Source organism: Stenella coeruleoalba (assembly GCF_951394435.1).
Source record: "Stenella coeruleoalba genome assembly, chromosome: 20".
Taxonomy (NCBI): Eukaryota; Metazoa; Chordata; class Mammalia; order Artiodactyla; family Delphinidae; genus Stenella; species Stenella coeruleoalba.
The window spans coordinates 35148827-35164330 of NC_137166.1; the positions used below are offsets into that span (position 1 = coordinate 35148827).

The 15504-nt window shown below is 38.2% G+C and overlaps 1 protein-coding gene across 1 annotated transcript in view; it reads left to right on the forward strand.

Annotated features, from left to right (window-relative positions):
* Positions 1 to 15504, forward strand: part of N4BP1 (NEDD4 binding protein 1) — a 48194-nt gene that overhangs the window by 16167 nt on the left and 16523 nt on the right. The window contains exon 2 of the mRNA XM_079907204.1: positions 10726 to 12419. Coding sequence (XP_079763330.1) covers positions 10726 to 12419 — 1694 coding nt within the window. The remainder of the gene's footprint in view (positions 1 to 10725; positions 12420 to 15504) is intronic.

Genomic DNA, 15504 nt, shown 5'->3' on the forward strand with positions numbered 1-15504 from the left:
AAGATATAAATATTCCTTTATATCTTAACTATTCTTTAAGCCTCTTTTTCTGGGAGAACACCCCTGGAGTCCTCTTCCCTCCTCCAGTCAGCTGGTTGCTCAGCTTATCTGCCGCATGGCTAAAATCTGTGGACTTCTATTTGCCACTCTTGGATGGAATTTAGTAATTACTTTATCTCTCATGTTTTTGGTGGCCTTCATCTCAAAATAGTTTCTCAAGAAAAGAATCCATGGGAGTAATTTTCTCAGCCTTTGGCATGCTAGAAATGTCTTTATTCTGCTTTATATTTGGTATGTAATGTGGATGTTATAGAATTATAGATTGAAGATCATTTTCCCTTAGCATTTTGAATGCATTGCTACCCTGTTTTCCCTGACTATCCAGACTTGCTACTGAGAATTTGACATTCTGATTATCATTCCTTTATGTGTGCCCTATTCCCACCCCGCCCACAGGATTTTTCTCTAGTGGGCCTTTAAAAAGCAATCATGCTTGGATATTCTGTGGACCCTTTCAAGGTGGGATCTGGGTGCACTGGCTCCCAAACAAGATTTAATATAACTTTTTTCACTAATGCATGGGGTCTTATGCATTTTAGTTCCAGGAAATGATTTGTGTTATTTCTTAAGTGCCATTCTGTCTTTTTGGAATGCCAGTTATTTGGACTTAGGATATCCTAGATGGACGTTTAAAGTTTCTTTTCTTTCATTTCTTTCTTTTTCTGATACTTTTGGAGGGATTTCTTCCACTTTGTCTTTTGGTTCTTCTATTGACTCTGTTTTGGCCATCATGTTCGTAATTTGCTAGTGCTCTTATTCTAATTATTTTTTTCTTAGCATTTTGATATCTGTTTTATGAATTCATTATCATCTTATATCTGTTTGAAAGCAGTAATTAAAATTTTGTTTAAGTTTTCTTTTCTACCCTGCATTACCTACTTTCCTCCAGTTTTTCTCTATTTTGCGTTCTGCTTTATTGGTTTCTGTCTTCATATTTGCCAGACTTTCTTCTGACATGGTTTTTTTTTTTAATGTTTCATACTAAATCTGAAAAGCCAGTTGGAAACCTTGTGTCTGGGCAGGATCTGTTGATAAGTGGCCTTTGTCTTGGATCAATTAGAGAATTAGCCGTTGTTTGAGAGGATATTTTTTTTTTGGAAGTCTGTTATCTGGAGAAGAAAGCTCTTCTTCCCAGGCTGGCTCACTGTTGCTGGCATTCCACTGAGTGGATGTAATCCACTTTTTCTTATCCAGTGGCTGCATAGTAGTCAGCAGTATTTGACTCCTGTGAATTCAACCATACACTTACTTAAGCTAAACAGGCAGCCTCATTTACATATTAGCAGGCAGCAGGGAGCAGCTCCAGTTCTGAGTAAGATGGACTCTACCCTGCCAGTCCTGTGACTATAGTGATAGAACCTGGACAGAATGCATGGAACAGGTATTTAAGGACTCTGAAAAGTAAACAGTAGCAGGCAGATTGGGAAAGAAAACCAGAATTCACAGTACCACCAAACCAGTGGTGAGTTTACCATTTTTTCCATTGTTATCTCTCAGCCTGAACTCAATACAGCCTAATCTGGAAGTGGAAATGGGCACTAGGGCACAAAAGGAGCACCTGGAGAAGCCCTCTAGTTTAACTCAAGGGGCAGAAAATGGAGCATGTAATACTGTGCAAAAATCCGTTTTTGTTTTTCTTCATTCCATTGCACACCAGTTTCCAAACAGTCCTATGATGGTGGCAGTGGGAGCTTGCAGGACTCAAAATTCTGAAGGAGGAGAACCTTCCTCTCTGATTGTTGGGGTTGTGGTTCCAGGAGGATGGGGCCAGTCTCATTGCTTTCTCTCCCTCTCTGTCCTTTGGATGGACCAGGCACAGTTGCAGAAATGTAAGGCAAAGTGGGGTAACCAAAGCCCCATCTTTCTGACTGGAGGACTGAAAAGAAGAGCGCAGGGAATCAGAAAACACTAGAAAGATGGCAGAGAGGGAGGAGCTCAGGAAAATGACTCCATCAAAGTTGTGTGTGATCTCCTAGGTTCATCCCCAAGCTACACACATGCATGGATCTACTCCTTATCAGCAAAACAAAGACTTTTGAGAACAATAGAAAAACCACCATCCAGGTCCCAGATTGGCCACTGGGTATCGCACATGTGGGACAGATACAAATAGCACTGCAGAGGCTTTAAAAACTGAACTGATATTGGAACCACAGCTCACAGAAGACTGGGTACAGCTTGCAACCTGAATCTAACTAGGTCAATTACCTGCTAGAACAGAAATGTTGACATTCATCATGGGTTTAAACAAGACACAGAACTCATAATATTCAAAATGGATACAATACAAAATTACTTGGCATATGAAGAACGAGGAAAATACCAAATCTCATGAGAAAAAACAGTGGACACCAGTGCCAGGATGACACAGGTGTTGGAATTATTTAACAAAGAATTTAAGACATGTATTATAAAAATGCTCCAACAAGCAATCACAAGTACTCTTAAAGCTAATAGTAAAAGAGAAAGTTTCAGCAAAGAAATAGAAGACATAAAGAAGAACCAAATGGAAAGGTTAGAACTGAAAACTACAGTAACCTAAATAACACCTCTCTGGATGAACTCAGTTTTTATTTTTTTAAAGATTAATTAATTTTTGGCTGCGTGAGGTCTTAGTTGCAGCACACAGGATCTTTCATTGCAGCGTGAGGGCTCTTCGTTGTGGCACACGGGTTTCTCTCTAGTTGTGGAGTGCAGGTTTTCTCTTCTCTAGTTGTGGCGTGCAGGCTCTAGAGTGTGTGGGCTCTGTATTTGTGGTGCGTGGGCTCTGTAGTTTGCAACATGCAGGCTCTCTAGTTAAGGCGTGCGAGCTTAGTAGTTGTGGCGCGAGGGCTTAGTTGCCCTGTGGCACGTGGGATCTTAGTTCCCTGACGAGGGCTCGAACCCGAATCCGCTGCACTGGAAGGCAGATTGTTTACCACTGGACCATCAGGGAAGTCCCTGAACTCAGTTTTTAAATGGAGATGACGGAGTAGTCAGTGAACTTGAAGATAGAACAATGGAAGTTATCTAATCTGAACAAGGTGAGTAGAGGAGAAAGTGTGGTGCTAAACAAAATATTTGGAGAAATAATAGCTGAAGACTTCCCAAGTTTGGCAGAAGATGTAAACATAATGATTCAAGAAACTGTGAACTCAAGCATAATAAACTCAAAGAATTCCACACCAAGCATGTCATAACCACACTGCTGAAAACTGAAGACACATTAAAAATCATGAAAGTATCAAGACAAAAACACAGTTCAGGGAACAGCAACTACAGTGAGTACAGATTTCTCATCAGAAACCATGGAGACCAGAGAAGTGACACAATATTATTTAAGTGGTGAAAGAAAAGGACTTTTAACCAAGAATTTTCTGTCAAGTGAAATGAAAGTGAAATAAAGCATGATAAAGCATTCTCGGTTGAAGAAAACACTAAAATCATTGCCAGTAGCCTGCTGGAAAAGAATTGCTGAAGGAAGTTCTTCAGACAGAAATGATATACTATATCTGGGTAAATACAATAGATTACTTTCTCCTGTTGAGTTCTTTAAAGTGAGTTAATGGTTGAAAGTAAAATTTATGACATCATCTGATAGGATTTCAAATGTATGTACGTGGAATTGATGAGATAGCTGTAACATACAAGAGAGAGCAGGGAGGGTAGAGACTGAGGGTAAAGGAACCCATATGATGGTGGTGTTCTAAAATTTATACCCACAGGAGTTTAAATTATGGAGATGACTGAGTGATGGCACGGAGAAGTCAATGCCATTGAAAGAAGAGTTTGATTACTTAACATTTCCCAAGACAAGAGGGCATGCCTCACCTTGCAGGGCCATCAGGTTTTTGGCAGGAGGCAGAAGCAGGAGTAAGGGGAAAGGCATAGCAGGGTAAACAGTTTAGGATTGGCTAGTTTGGATAATCCCTGCCAGCTTTGGGGCATAGGGGATGCCCTTAGTTGTTTGGTACCTGGTCCTGGCTTGATACAGGACTTGATTTGTGAATTAGATAAGGAGAAGGGGTGGGGGCACAGCACTGTACTCGAAAGGCATGCTGTAAGCAGGCTGGCCACAACTCCTAGGAATTAGCTAGCTGGGCGGGTGAGTCTCTCCCCAGGTCTGAAAGGCCTCCCAAGATGTCAAAGCATCATAAGATATAGAAAATAAAAAACACGAATAGTATGGGTGGTAAGGTTTATACATTCCTATTGAAGTGATAGACTACTGATTTTAAGTGGACTGTGAAAATTAAATATGTAATTGATTGCATGACTACTTTAAAAACTACATAAAGAGATACAGTAAAAAATGCAATAAATTACATTGTAATACTAAAAAATGTTTGCATAATGCACAAGAAGTCCAGATAGGGAAAAAAGGAATTAAAAATAGGGAACAGGCAGAAAACAAACAAATGGTAGACTTAAATCCAAACTTACTGATACTTTCATTGAAATTAAACAGTCTAAACACACCAATTTAAAAGAGATTATCAGAATGGATTTAAAAAACAACCAAACTGTGTGTTGTCTTCAAGAGACTTATTTCAAATATAATGATACAGGTAAGTTAAAATTAAAAGGAGGGGAAAATATACTGTGTAAACATTAACCAAAAGGAAGCTTGGAGTGGCAATATTACTGTCAGACAAAATAGCCTTCAGAGCAAAGAGAGGGTCAATTTACTGAAAAGACATAACATTGCTAAATGTGTATATTCCTAATAATAGAGCTGCAAAATAGTTAAAACAAAAACTGGTAGAACTGAAAGGAGAAATTGACATACCTACAGTAATAGTTGGAGGCTTCAACATGTTTCTCTCAACAGTTGATAGAACCATGAGACAGAAAATCCGCAAGGATATAAGAGAACTCAACACCGCCAACCAACCAGGTTCTAATTGATGTTTACAGAACACTCTGCCCAGCAACAGCAGAATACACATTCTTTTCAATGCCCACGGAATGTATATCATGATAGATTATAACCTGGGCATAAAACGAATCTCAACAAATTCAAAAGAACTGAAATCATATAGAGTGTGTTCTCTGACCACAAAGGAATCAAACTAGAAATCAGTAACAGAAAGATAACAAGAAAATATCCAAATACTTGGAAACTCAACAACAGACCTCTGAATGTTAGATAATTTGAAGAGAAATTTTAAAATACATTGAGCTGAAGGAAAATGAAAATAATATATATTAAAATTTGTGAGATGTAGCTAAAGCAGTGATGAAAGAGAAATATTTTTAAATTTAAAATATATATTTATTTATTTATTTTTGGCTGCATTGGGTCTTCGTTGCTGCGCATGGGCTTTTCTCTAGTTGCGGTGAGCAGGGGCTACTTTTCGTTTTGGTGCGTGGGCTTCTTATTGCGGTGGCTTCTCTTTGTTGCAGAGCACGGGCTCTAGGCACATGGGCTTCAGTAGTTGTGGTACACGGGCTCAGTGGTTGTGGCTTGCGGGCTCTAAAGCGCAGGCTCAGTAGTTGTGGCGAACGGGCTAAGTTGCTCCGTGGCATGTGGGATCTTCCCGGACCAGGGATTGAACCCCTGTCCCCTGCATTGGCAGGTGGATTCCTAACCACTGCGCCACCAGGGAAGTCCCCTGAAAGAGAAATTTATAACACATATTACATTAAAAAAGAAGAAAAGTCTCAAATCAATAATCTAAGCTTTCACCTCTAGGAACTAGAAAAAGATGAGTAAAATAAACTCAAAGTAAGCAAGGGGAAGGAAATAAAGAGCAGAGGTCAGTGAAGTTGAAAATACAGAAATAATAAACTCGATGAAACAACAAGCTTGTTCTTTAGGGAAAAAATTCAGTGAAATTGACAAACTTCAGCAACACTGAAGAAGACATAAATTACTAATAATCAGGATATCAACTACAGACCCTGCAGACATCAAAAAGATAAGGAAATCCTACAACTTTACACACGTAAATTTGACAACTTAGATGAAATTAGCCAATTCCTCAAAAAGTGGAGACTACCATAACTTACCCAATATGAAATAGATAATTTGAATAAGACCTACAGCTGTTAGGGAAATTGAATTAATAATTTTAAAATTCTCAAATCACAGCAAGATCCTTTTTGACTCACCTCCTAGAGAAATTGAAATAAAAACAAAAATAAACAAATGGGACCTAACGAAACTTAAAAGCTTTTGCACAGCAAAGGAAACCATAAACAAGACAAAAAGGCAACCCTCAGAGTGGGAGAAAATGTTTACAAACGAAGCAACTGACAAAGGATTAATCTCCAAAATATACAAGCAGCTCATGCACCTCAATATCAAAAAAACAAACAACTCAATCCAAAAATGGGCGGAAGACCTAAATAGACATTTCTTCAAAGAAGACATACAGATAGCCAATAAACACATGAAAGGATGCTCAGCATCACTAATCATTAGAGAAAGGCAAATCAAAACTACAATGAGGTATCATCTCACACCGGTCAGAATGTCCATCATCAAAAAATCTACAAACAATAAATGCTGGAGAGGGTAATGTAGATTGATACAGCCACTTTGGAGAACAGTATGGAGGTTCCTTAAAAAAGTAAAAATAGGGGGCTTCCCTGGTGGCGCAGTGGTTGAGAGTCCGCCTGCCAATGCAGGGGACACGGGTTTGTGCCCCGGTCCGGGAGGATCCCACATGCCGCGGAGTGGCTGGGCCCGTGAGCCATGGCTGCTGAGCCTGCGCGTCCGGAGCCTGTGCTCCGCAACGGGAGAGGCCACAACAGTGAGAGGCCCGCATACCGCAAAAAAAAAAAAAAAAAAAAAAAAAAAGTAAAAATAGAACTACCATATGACCCAGCAGTGCCACTACTGGGCATATACCCTAAGAAAACCATAATTCAAAAAGAGTCGTGTACCACAATGATCATTGCAGCACTATTTAGAATAGCCAGGACATGGAAGCAACCTAAGTGTCCATTGACAGATGAATAGATAAAGAAGATGTGGCACATATATACAATGGAATATTACTTAGCCATAAAAAGAAATGAAATTGAGTTATTTGTAGTGAGGTGGATGGACCGAGCGACTGTCATACAGAGTGAAGTAAGTCAGAAAGAGAACAACAAATACTGTATGCTAACACATATATATGGAATCTTTTTAAAAAAATGGTTCTGAAGAACCTAGGGGCAGGACAGGAATAAAGATGCAGATGCAGGGAATGGACTTGAGGACACGGGGAGGGGGAAGGGTAAGCTGGGACAAAGTGAGAGAGTAGCTTTGAGATATATACACTACCAAATGTAAAATAGATGGCTAGTGGGAAGCAGCCTCATAGCACAGGGAGATCAGCTCAATGTTTTGTGACCACCTAGATGGCGGTGGGGGATAGGGAGGGTGGGAGGGAGACGCAAGAGGGAAGGGATATGGGGATATATGTATACATATAGCTGGTTCACTTTGTTATACAGCAGAAACTAACACAACATTGTAAAGCAGTTATACTCCAATAAAGATGTTAAAAAAAATAAAATTCTCATAAAAGGGACTTCCCTGGTCATCCAGTGGTTAAGACTTTGCGCTCCCAATGCAGGGGGCCTGGGTTCGATCCCTGGTCGGGGAAACTAGATTCCGCATGCTGCAATGAAGCTCCTGCGTGCGACAATAAAGACCCTATGTGCTGCAACTGAGACTCGGCACAGCCAAATAAATAAATACTAAAAAAAAAATTCTCAAGAAAGAAATTGCTGAGCCAAGCTGTTTCACTGGAGAAGTCTACAAAGTGTTTAAAAGAGTTAACACCAATTCTGCACAATCTCTTCTAGAAAATACAAGGGCAGAGAACACTCCTATATTCATTCGTAATCAGTATTTTCCCGATGCTAAAACCAGACAAGGCAGTACAAAATATAGCAAATAGAATCCATCAATGTATAAAAAAATTATACATCATGACCAAGCGGTGATTATTCCAGGGATAGAAGGCTGGTTAAATATTGAAAAATCAGTTAATGTAATCTATCATACGAACAGGCTGAAGAAGTGAAATCATAACATGATTACATCAGTTGATTTAGTAAGGCATTTAACAAGTTTCAACACTCATGTTTCATGTTCATGCTCCTAGAAAAGTAGGAATATAGGGTAACTTCCTTAATTTGATGAAGAATATCTACAAAAAGTTTAACTTAATGGTGAAAGATTGAATGTTTTCTCCAAAGACTGAACGAAAGCAAGCATGTCAGCTCTCACCACTGCTTTTCAGCACAGTGCTGGAAGTTCTACCAGTACAATAAGGCAAGAAAGTAAAAGGCATATAGATCAGAAAAAAAACCAAAAGGAAATGACATAATTGTCTGCATAGAAAATCCCAGGGTATCTAGAAGAAAAAAATCCTAGAATTAGAAATATGATCAGCAGGGTCACAGGATATATGACCAATATACAAAAATCAATTGTATTTCTATTTATTAGCAATGAACACATAAGAACCAAAATTAAAATGCAGTGCCATGTTCAGTTGCTCAAAAAAATGAAATACTTGGGCGTAAACCTCATAAAATGTGTATAGGACTCAAAACTATAAAACAGTGATGAAAGAAAGCAGAGATCTGGAGAACTGGAGAAACATACCATGTTCATGCATCAGAAGAGTCAGCAGATGTCACTTGTCCTCAAATCAATGTGCAAGTTTAACATAATTGCTAAATAAGATTATGCTAAAATTTGATTTGGAAAGGCAAAGAAACTAGAATAGCTAAAAATAATTTTTAAAAGAAGAATAAAGTGGGAGCAATCATTGTCCAATTTTAAGACATTAGATAATTATAATAGTCAAGACTGGTATTGGTGAAGGGATAAATTCATAAGTTGATGGGACAGAATAGGAAACCCAGATATAGACCCACACAAGTTTGGCCAACTGATTTTTGACAAACAGGCAAAAGCAGTTCAATAGAGAAAAGATAGTCTTTTCAGGAAATGATGCTAGAGCAACTAGATATCCATAAGCAAAAAATGAACCTCGAACAAAGCCTCACATTTGATAACAAAAATGAACTCAAAATGGATTATAGATTTAAATGTGAAACTTTTAGATGCTAACACACGAGAAATCTTTGGGACCTAAGTCTTGATGAAGAAAAAACCAAAAATGGGCTTCCTTAAAATCAAAAACTTTTTCTGTCACAAAAGAGGATGAAAAGACAAACTATAGATAAGGGGAAAATATTTGCAAGCCACTTACTTGACAAAGGATTCATTCATACCACCAAGCCCATAGATATTCCACGTTTATCCAAAAGAACATGAGAGAGTAAAGAATTCATGACTGAACATTATTATAGTGCGTGGGTTGAGCTTTTCCCCTTGATGTTTTCCTTGTATTTCTCGTGTTCCATCTCCTTGTAGGAATCTTGTAGTTCATGTGTAAACAAGGAATATGTACACATTTGTATATAAATTCTAGTGGAGGACATGTGGCCATTATAACAGCAAGTGTACATAGTACGTGCAAGTTTGTAAAGCCTCATTGTAACCGGTTGCACAGGTTGAACTTTTTAAAATAGCACCATTTTGGATAACGCCATTCTGATTTTAGTGTAAGGTATAGATCAGATATCGCCAGGCTCATTTCTTACAGATGTCTGTCCAGAAAGCTCTCACTGATAATTTGAAGTAACAGTGTTTATTATTTAGTAAGCACGTGTGAGACACTATTGTCAGAACTTTACATTTATTATTTCTTTGAATTTCCTCAAAACACCTGAGATTGCACTAGCCTCTCTCTCTTTCACTGTTGGCAGAAACTGGGCTCAGAAGGGTTAGGTAACTTGAGCAAGGTCACCAGTTGCATGGCTGGAATTTGAGCCTAGGAACTGGCTCCAGTGCCCAGGTTATTAACAAGTATGCTCCATTGTTTGTGGGAGTGCTTTTTGCACCTTTACTTGATTCACACTTCAGCCTCCAGTGGCAACCTAATTGCTTAAGAACCCAGTTCCCTTTTTTACCTGGTTCAGGCCTCTTTCAATATCAAATTTCACTGGAAACCGTAGCTTTATATCTGAGAAAGGCAGTACTATTCAGCATTCTGTGGTTCTTTATATTTAGATCTACATTTAAATAGTCTGGTCTTCTTGGAAAACAGATGTAAAAGTATATAGGGTATATACATTGTTCCAGCCAGCTAGAAGAATTTTTTTGTTAAACTGATCTTGTTATTAAATGCCTTCAAAAAAATCAGTCTGTTTCATTTGGAAACAATAGTAGCAAAACAAAAGTCAAGGTTTGTTCTAGAGTAAATCATTTGATTTGATTATCTTCTCTCTTAATTATGTCATAGTAGTAATAAATGACTAGTAACAAGCAAAGATGTTTATTCTTTATAGACATAAATAAATCCAGTCTTGTCATTGTCCACTGTGCAGCTGGGCAAACTCCTAAGATCACATTGCAAGATACACTATTGAAAATGTTATACATACCTACCTTTTAGACTTAGATGCAAAGTTTTCAGTTCCCTGAAAACAATTAAGTGACTTACATCTGTTATTTTAAATATTTCAGTTAAAACGTGGTATTTTTTCCAAGGATGTTAGCATGCTTTTTGACTTTTGTGCAGCTTGATATTGGTAATTTCATGTGTAACATAGTAATGTGCTGTAAGGAGCTTTTGTAAATTGATCTAATTTCTTATTTTCTCCTTACAGGAATATATTAAAGGAATCTGTGAACCCGAACTAGAAGAAAGAGAATGTTACCCCAAGGCCATGCACTGCATTTTTGTTGGGGCACAGAGCCTGTTTCTGAAGAGCTTGATTCAGGACACCTGTGCGGATCTCTGCATTCTCGACATCGGTCTTCTTGGCATCAGAGGAAGTGCCGAAGCTGTGGTCATGGCTAGGAGTCACATTCAGCAGTTTGTAAAGCTCTTCGAGAATAATGAGAACCTACCCAACAGCCAAAAAGAATCAGAGGTAAAAAGGGAATTTAAACAATTTGTTGAAGCTCGTGCAGACAGTTACACAATGGACTTGTTGATTTTACCCACTTCCTTGAAAAAAGAACTTTTGGCACTCACCCAAGGTGAGGAGAATCTATTTGAAACAGGAGATGATGATGTAATTGAAATTAGAGATTCTAAACAAACAGAGTTTACACAGAATGCTGCCACAGGGCTGAATATTTCCAGAGATGAAATTGTTTTGCAGGAAGAGGCAAGAAATAAAGCTGGGACTCCTGTTTCTGAGCTTACAAAACAAATGGACACAGTCTTTTCTAGTTCACAGGATGTACTTTTTGTTCCAATAAATGGTGTAACGCCAGATGAAGAGGCGCTTTCCAAAGACAGAGTGTGTCACAAAAGGAGGTTTTCTGATTCTGAAGAAAGGCATACCAAGAAACAGTTTTCTTTGGAAAATGTTCAAGAGGGAGAGCTTTTACATGATGGTAAGACATTAGCTGGAAGTGTCATCATTGACCTATCTGATTCTTCTACTGATGCTGAAAATTTAAGTCCAGATGTAAAAGACACTACTGAGGAAATGGAATACAACATCCTTGTAAACTTTTTTAAAACCATGGGCTATTCCCAAGAAATTGTAGAAAAGGTCATTAGGGAGTATGGGCCGTCTACTGAACCATTATTACTCTTGGAGGAAATTGAAAAGGAAAATAAAAGATTCCAAGAAGACAGAGAATTTCTACCTGGTACTGTGTATCCAGAGACCAAGAGAACCAAAAATAAAGGTGTTTGTAGCAGCATAAATGAGCTTACAGCAGATTCCACTCCAAAGAAAACACAGACTCACACACAGCAAAATATGGTAGAAAATTTTTCTCAGTTACCATTCAAAGTAGAATCGAAACCATGTACCTCAAATTGCAAAATTAATACTTTCAGAACAGTGCCAATAGAACAGAAACAAGAAATCTGGAGTTCAAATCAGAGCTACCTTTGTAATACGGACCTTGAAACTGATGGCCTTTTGCCCTCTCTAGCCCCTTCAAGTCCCAAAGAAATTGTCAATTTTGTTTCAAGAGGAGCTTCAAGTCACCAGCCCAGAATTCCAGTTTTTCCTGAAAATGGTGTGCAGCAGCAAGCAGAACCCTTGCTTCCAAATAGTATGAAGTCTGCCTGTGAAAACCGCTCGAGGTGTTGTGCCTCTCCTCAGTCTAAGCCAAATTGTCCACCCCTTTCTCCACCAATGCCGCTGCCCCAACTGTTGCCTTCAGTTACTGATGCAAGGTTGGCAGGACCTTCTGAGCACATCGATTCCTCAGTTACTGGGGTTCAAAGATTTCGAGATACTCTGAAAGTGCCCTACAAGCTGGAATTAAAAAATGAACCAGGGAGGACGGATTTGAAGCACATTGTTATAGATGGGAGCAATGTTGCAATTACGTAAGTCCACTCTCTTCAAATTATCGTTTTCAGTAGGCCTCTTAGCCATGTCTCAGAATTGCATGTGTTTGTAGGAACTACCCTGTGTGTCTGTGTAGTTGACCTATAGCCTTACCTGACAGAAAGAAGAAAACAGCTGATTGGGAAAGTTTTGTTATTCCACCCTCTGGCATCGTATAAACTCTTTCTTCACTCTGCTGAACCTGTATTTCTGAGAGCAAGGAATGATAGAAAACTTGCCTTTTCACATTGCGTTTCCCAGTGATAAGCAGTAAAGAGACTTTTAAATCCTTAGGTTCTTAATGCCATGAACACCATTAGGTTTTGAATACGAGGATGAAGCTTAAGACAAAAAAGAGATTTTTTCTTTTTATGTACAGCATGCCAGGTCTTTAGCCATGTATGTGCAGGGGTAATAGGTGTGATGTACTTCTGTTATACTTTTGTTGATAGAGTGATAGCAATTTCCTTTCTAAGGAAATTCTTCAGTTTGGGCTTCTTTATGGGCCTCTGCTCCTACTAAAAGTTTGTATATTTGTTTTTAGTAAAAGGAGTTAAATGATTGTTTCCATTTAGCCTGTCTTGGAACCCTCTTAGGATTCTGATTTTATACTTCCAGTGTGGGATTGGATTTGTTCTCTAAGGGGCGGTTGGATATAGTGACTAAGGAGAGTTTGGGGGTCAGAGAGTCTCCACCTCACTGTGGACCAGCTGTTTGACATCAGGCAGGTTTCGGCCTCCTGAGTTTCACTTGCTACAGCCTTTTGCCCCGTCCTAAAGGACATCTTTATCACGCCATTTCAACAACTGCTAGGTAGTCTCCCTCCGGTTTTCAAAACCAGTTACTCCACTGATTTTGAAGAAGTCTTCAAGGTGTAGCATTTAAGTAGCTGCAGTTCAAGAAATGGGGCATGGAAGGTTGGCAGGACCTTCTGACATGGAATGAAGTTGAAATACAACTGGCCCTTTAACGATGTGAGGTTAGGGGGCACCGACCCTCTGCCCAGGCAAAATAACTTTACCATTCGGCCCTCCATAAAGCTGTTCTGAGTCCTTGGATCATACAGTACTGTAGTATTTACTACTGGAAAAAATAATCCACGTTTAAGTGGACCTTGAAGTTCAGACCTTGTGTTGTTCAAGGGTCAGCTGTACTTTTCTGAATTGCTGAATGTTTATGTGACCTCTTTCCTAGGAGTTCTAAAAGATCAGTTAATCCCCTGATTTTTCAGGAATACTTGATAAAATTGAAAAATAAAGTGAATTTTATTATTAAAATACACATTTATTATGTATTCGTTATTTTTTGTTTTGTTGATTTTTTTTGTTGTTGTTAGAATTTTCAAAGAAATTCACAAGAAGATAATAGGATGAATTCCATGTTGGTTTCATTTGGGATTCGCATGTGCCCATCACATACATGGCCCATCTTGTTTCATCATTTCAAACATTGTTTCACCTATACCCCCACCTGCTGCCTTTCACCCATTTTGAAGGAATTCATTTCATTTCCATCTATAAATATTTTAGTATCTATTTTTTAAAATGCAGGGATTCTTTTGATTTTTATTTTTTTGAATGGTGCTGTACTTTGCTGTCAAAAAAAGAAGAAAATGCCAGCATTTCATATGTTAAAGTTTTAATATAGGCAGTAAAAATGTGTAATATACTTGTCTTCATTTCCAGATAATACTGTTTATTGTCATTTCACTTTGTTTTTTGGCAGTTCTTTTGGGGGAAACCCAGCAAATGACCCACAGCTGCATAGCATTATCTAAGTAAAAATGTAAAGTGCAATTTCAATCGCTCACAGTCCAAGCCCCACAGTAGTTCCTCCTTGTTACAATTTCTTGAGCCAAATGATGATATAAAATTTAGGTCACGATTATGAGTAATATTAATCCTTTCTCATTTTTCTGTGTATGGAGAGATTTCCCAAATTGGTGTTCAAAGACTAAGAAATGCAAATTAAGGTAGAATGAGCAGTGATAATGACACTTTTAAAAAACCTTTTTGTGGTAACTAGTATATTTCTCAAAGGGGTCACTATTGGAATTTAGAGTGGCACTGGCTATCCAGGACAGGGTGTTTTGCATATCTAGTCCCTCCTACTTTGCCTGTACTGCCCTCTGGCCATTGTGACACCCCAAAACAGTGTCACATATTTCCTAACACCCTTCAGTACGGTACCATTTCTTTTGAAAACCGCTGAATTAGTGCACTAAGGGAAACCATAAGCTGATTATTTGAGAGAGGATTTCGATTTTCTTTGAATTCACAGGTGTCTCAAAAGCAACTCTTTTACAAAGGATGTATTATCCTAAGAAGACAGACTTATACTTAATTTGATGTAGATTGATCTGAAAACACAGGTGTCTCAAAAGCAACTCTTTTACAAAGGATGTATTATCCTAAGAAGACAGACTTATACTTAATTTGATATAGATTGATCTGAAAACATCAGTAATTAAAATTAACTCTTATTCTGGGAAGAAACTCTTTAATGGGTACAGGGTTTTATTTTGGAGTGATGGAAATGTTTTGGAATAAGATATAAATGGTGGTTGCACAACATTGTGAATGTACTAAATGCCACTGAATTGTTCACTTTAAAATGATTATTTTATGTTATGTGAATTTCACCTTAATTTTTTTAAGTCAGAAAAAATTATTATTCTAAATCAACTGCTTCAATATTATATGTGAATGATAGACTATAACTTCCATAAAAGAAGCGATGCGTGTCTGTTCTGTTCCCTGAACTACCCCCAAGGTCCATGGTGCCTGGCACATAGTAGCCAATTGGTGACGATGGCTTGAATGAATCAATGAATTAAAGACTAAGAAAGATTAGGATTGTTTAAATGATTTTTCACCACCCATTTATATTGCTATTCCAACTGCTATTCTACTAATCAGTTTGGATTACATTTGAACAAATACTTGGAGTCTGTTTTTTTAAATAAATTTATTTATTTTATTTTTATTTATTTTTGGCTGCATTGGGTCTTTGTTGCTGCGCTCAGGCTTTCTCTAGTTGCGGCGAGCCGGGGCTACTCTTAGTTGCATTGCGCTGGCTTCTCAT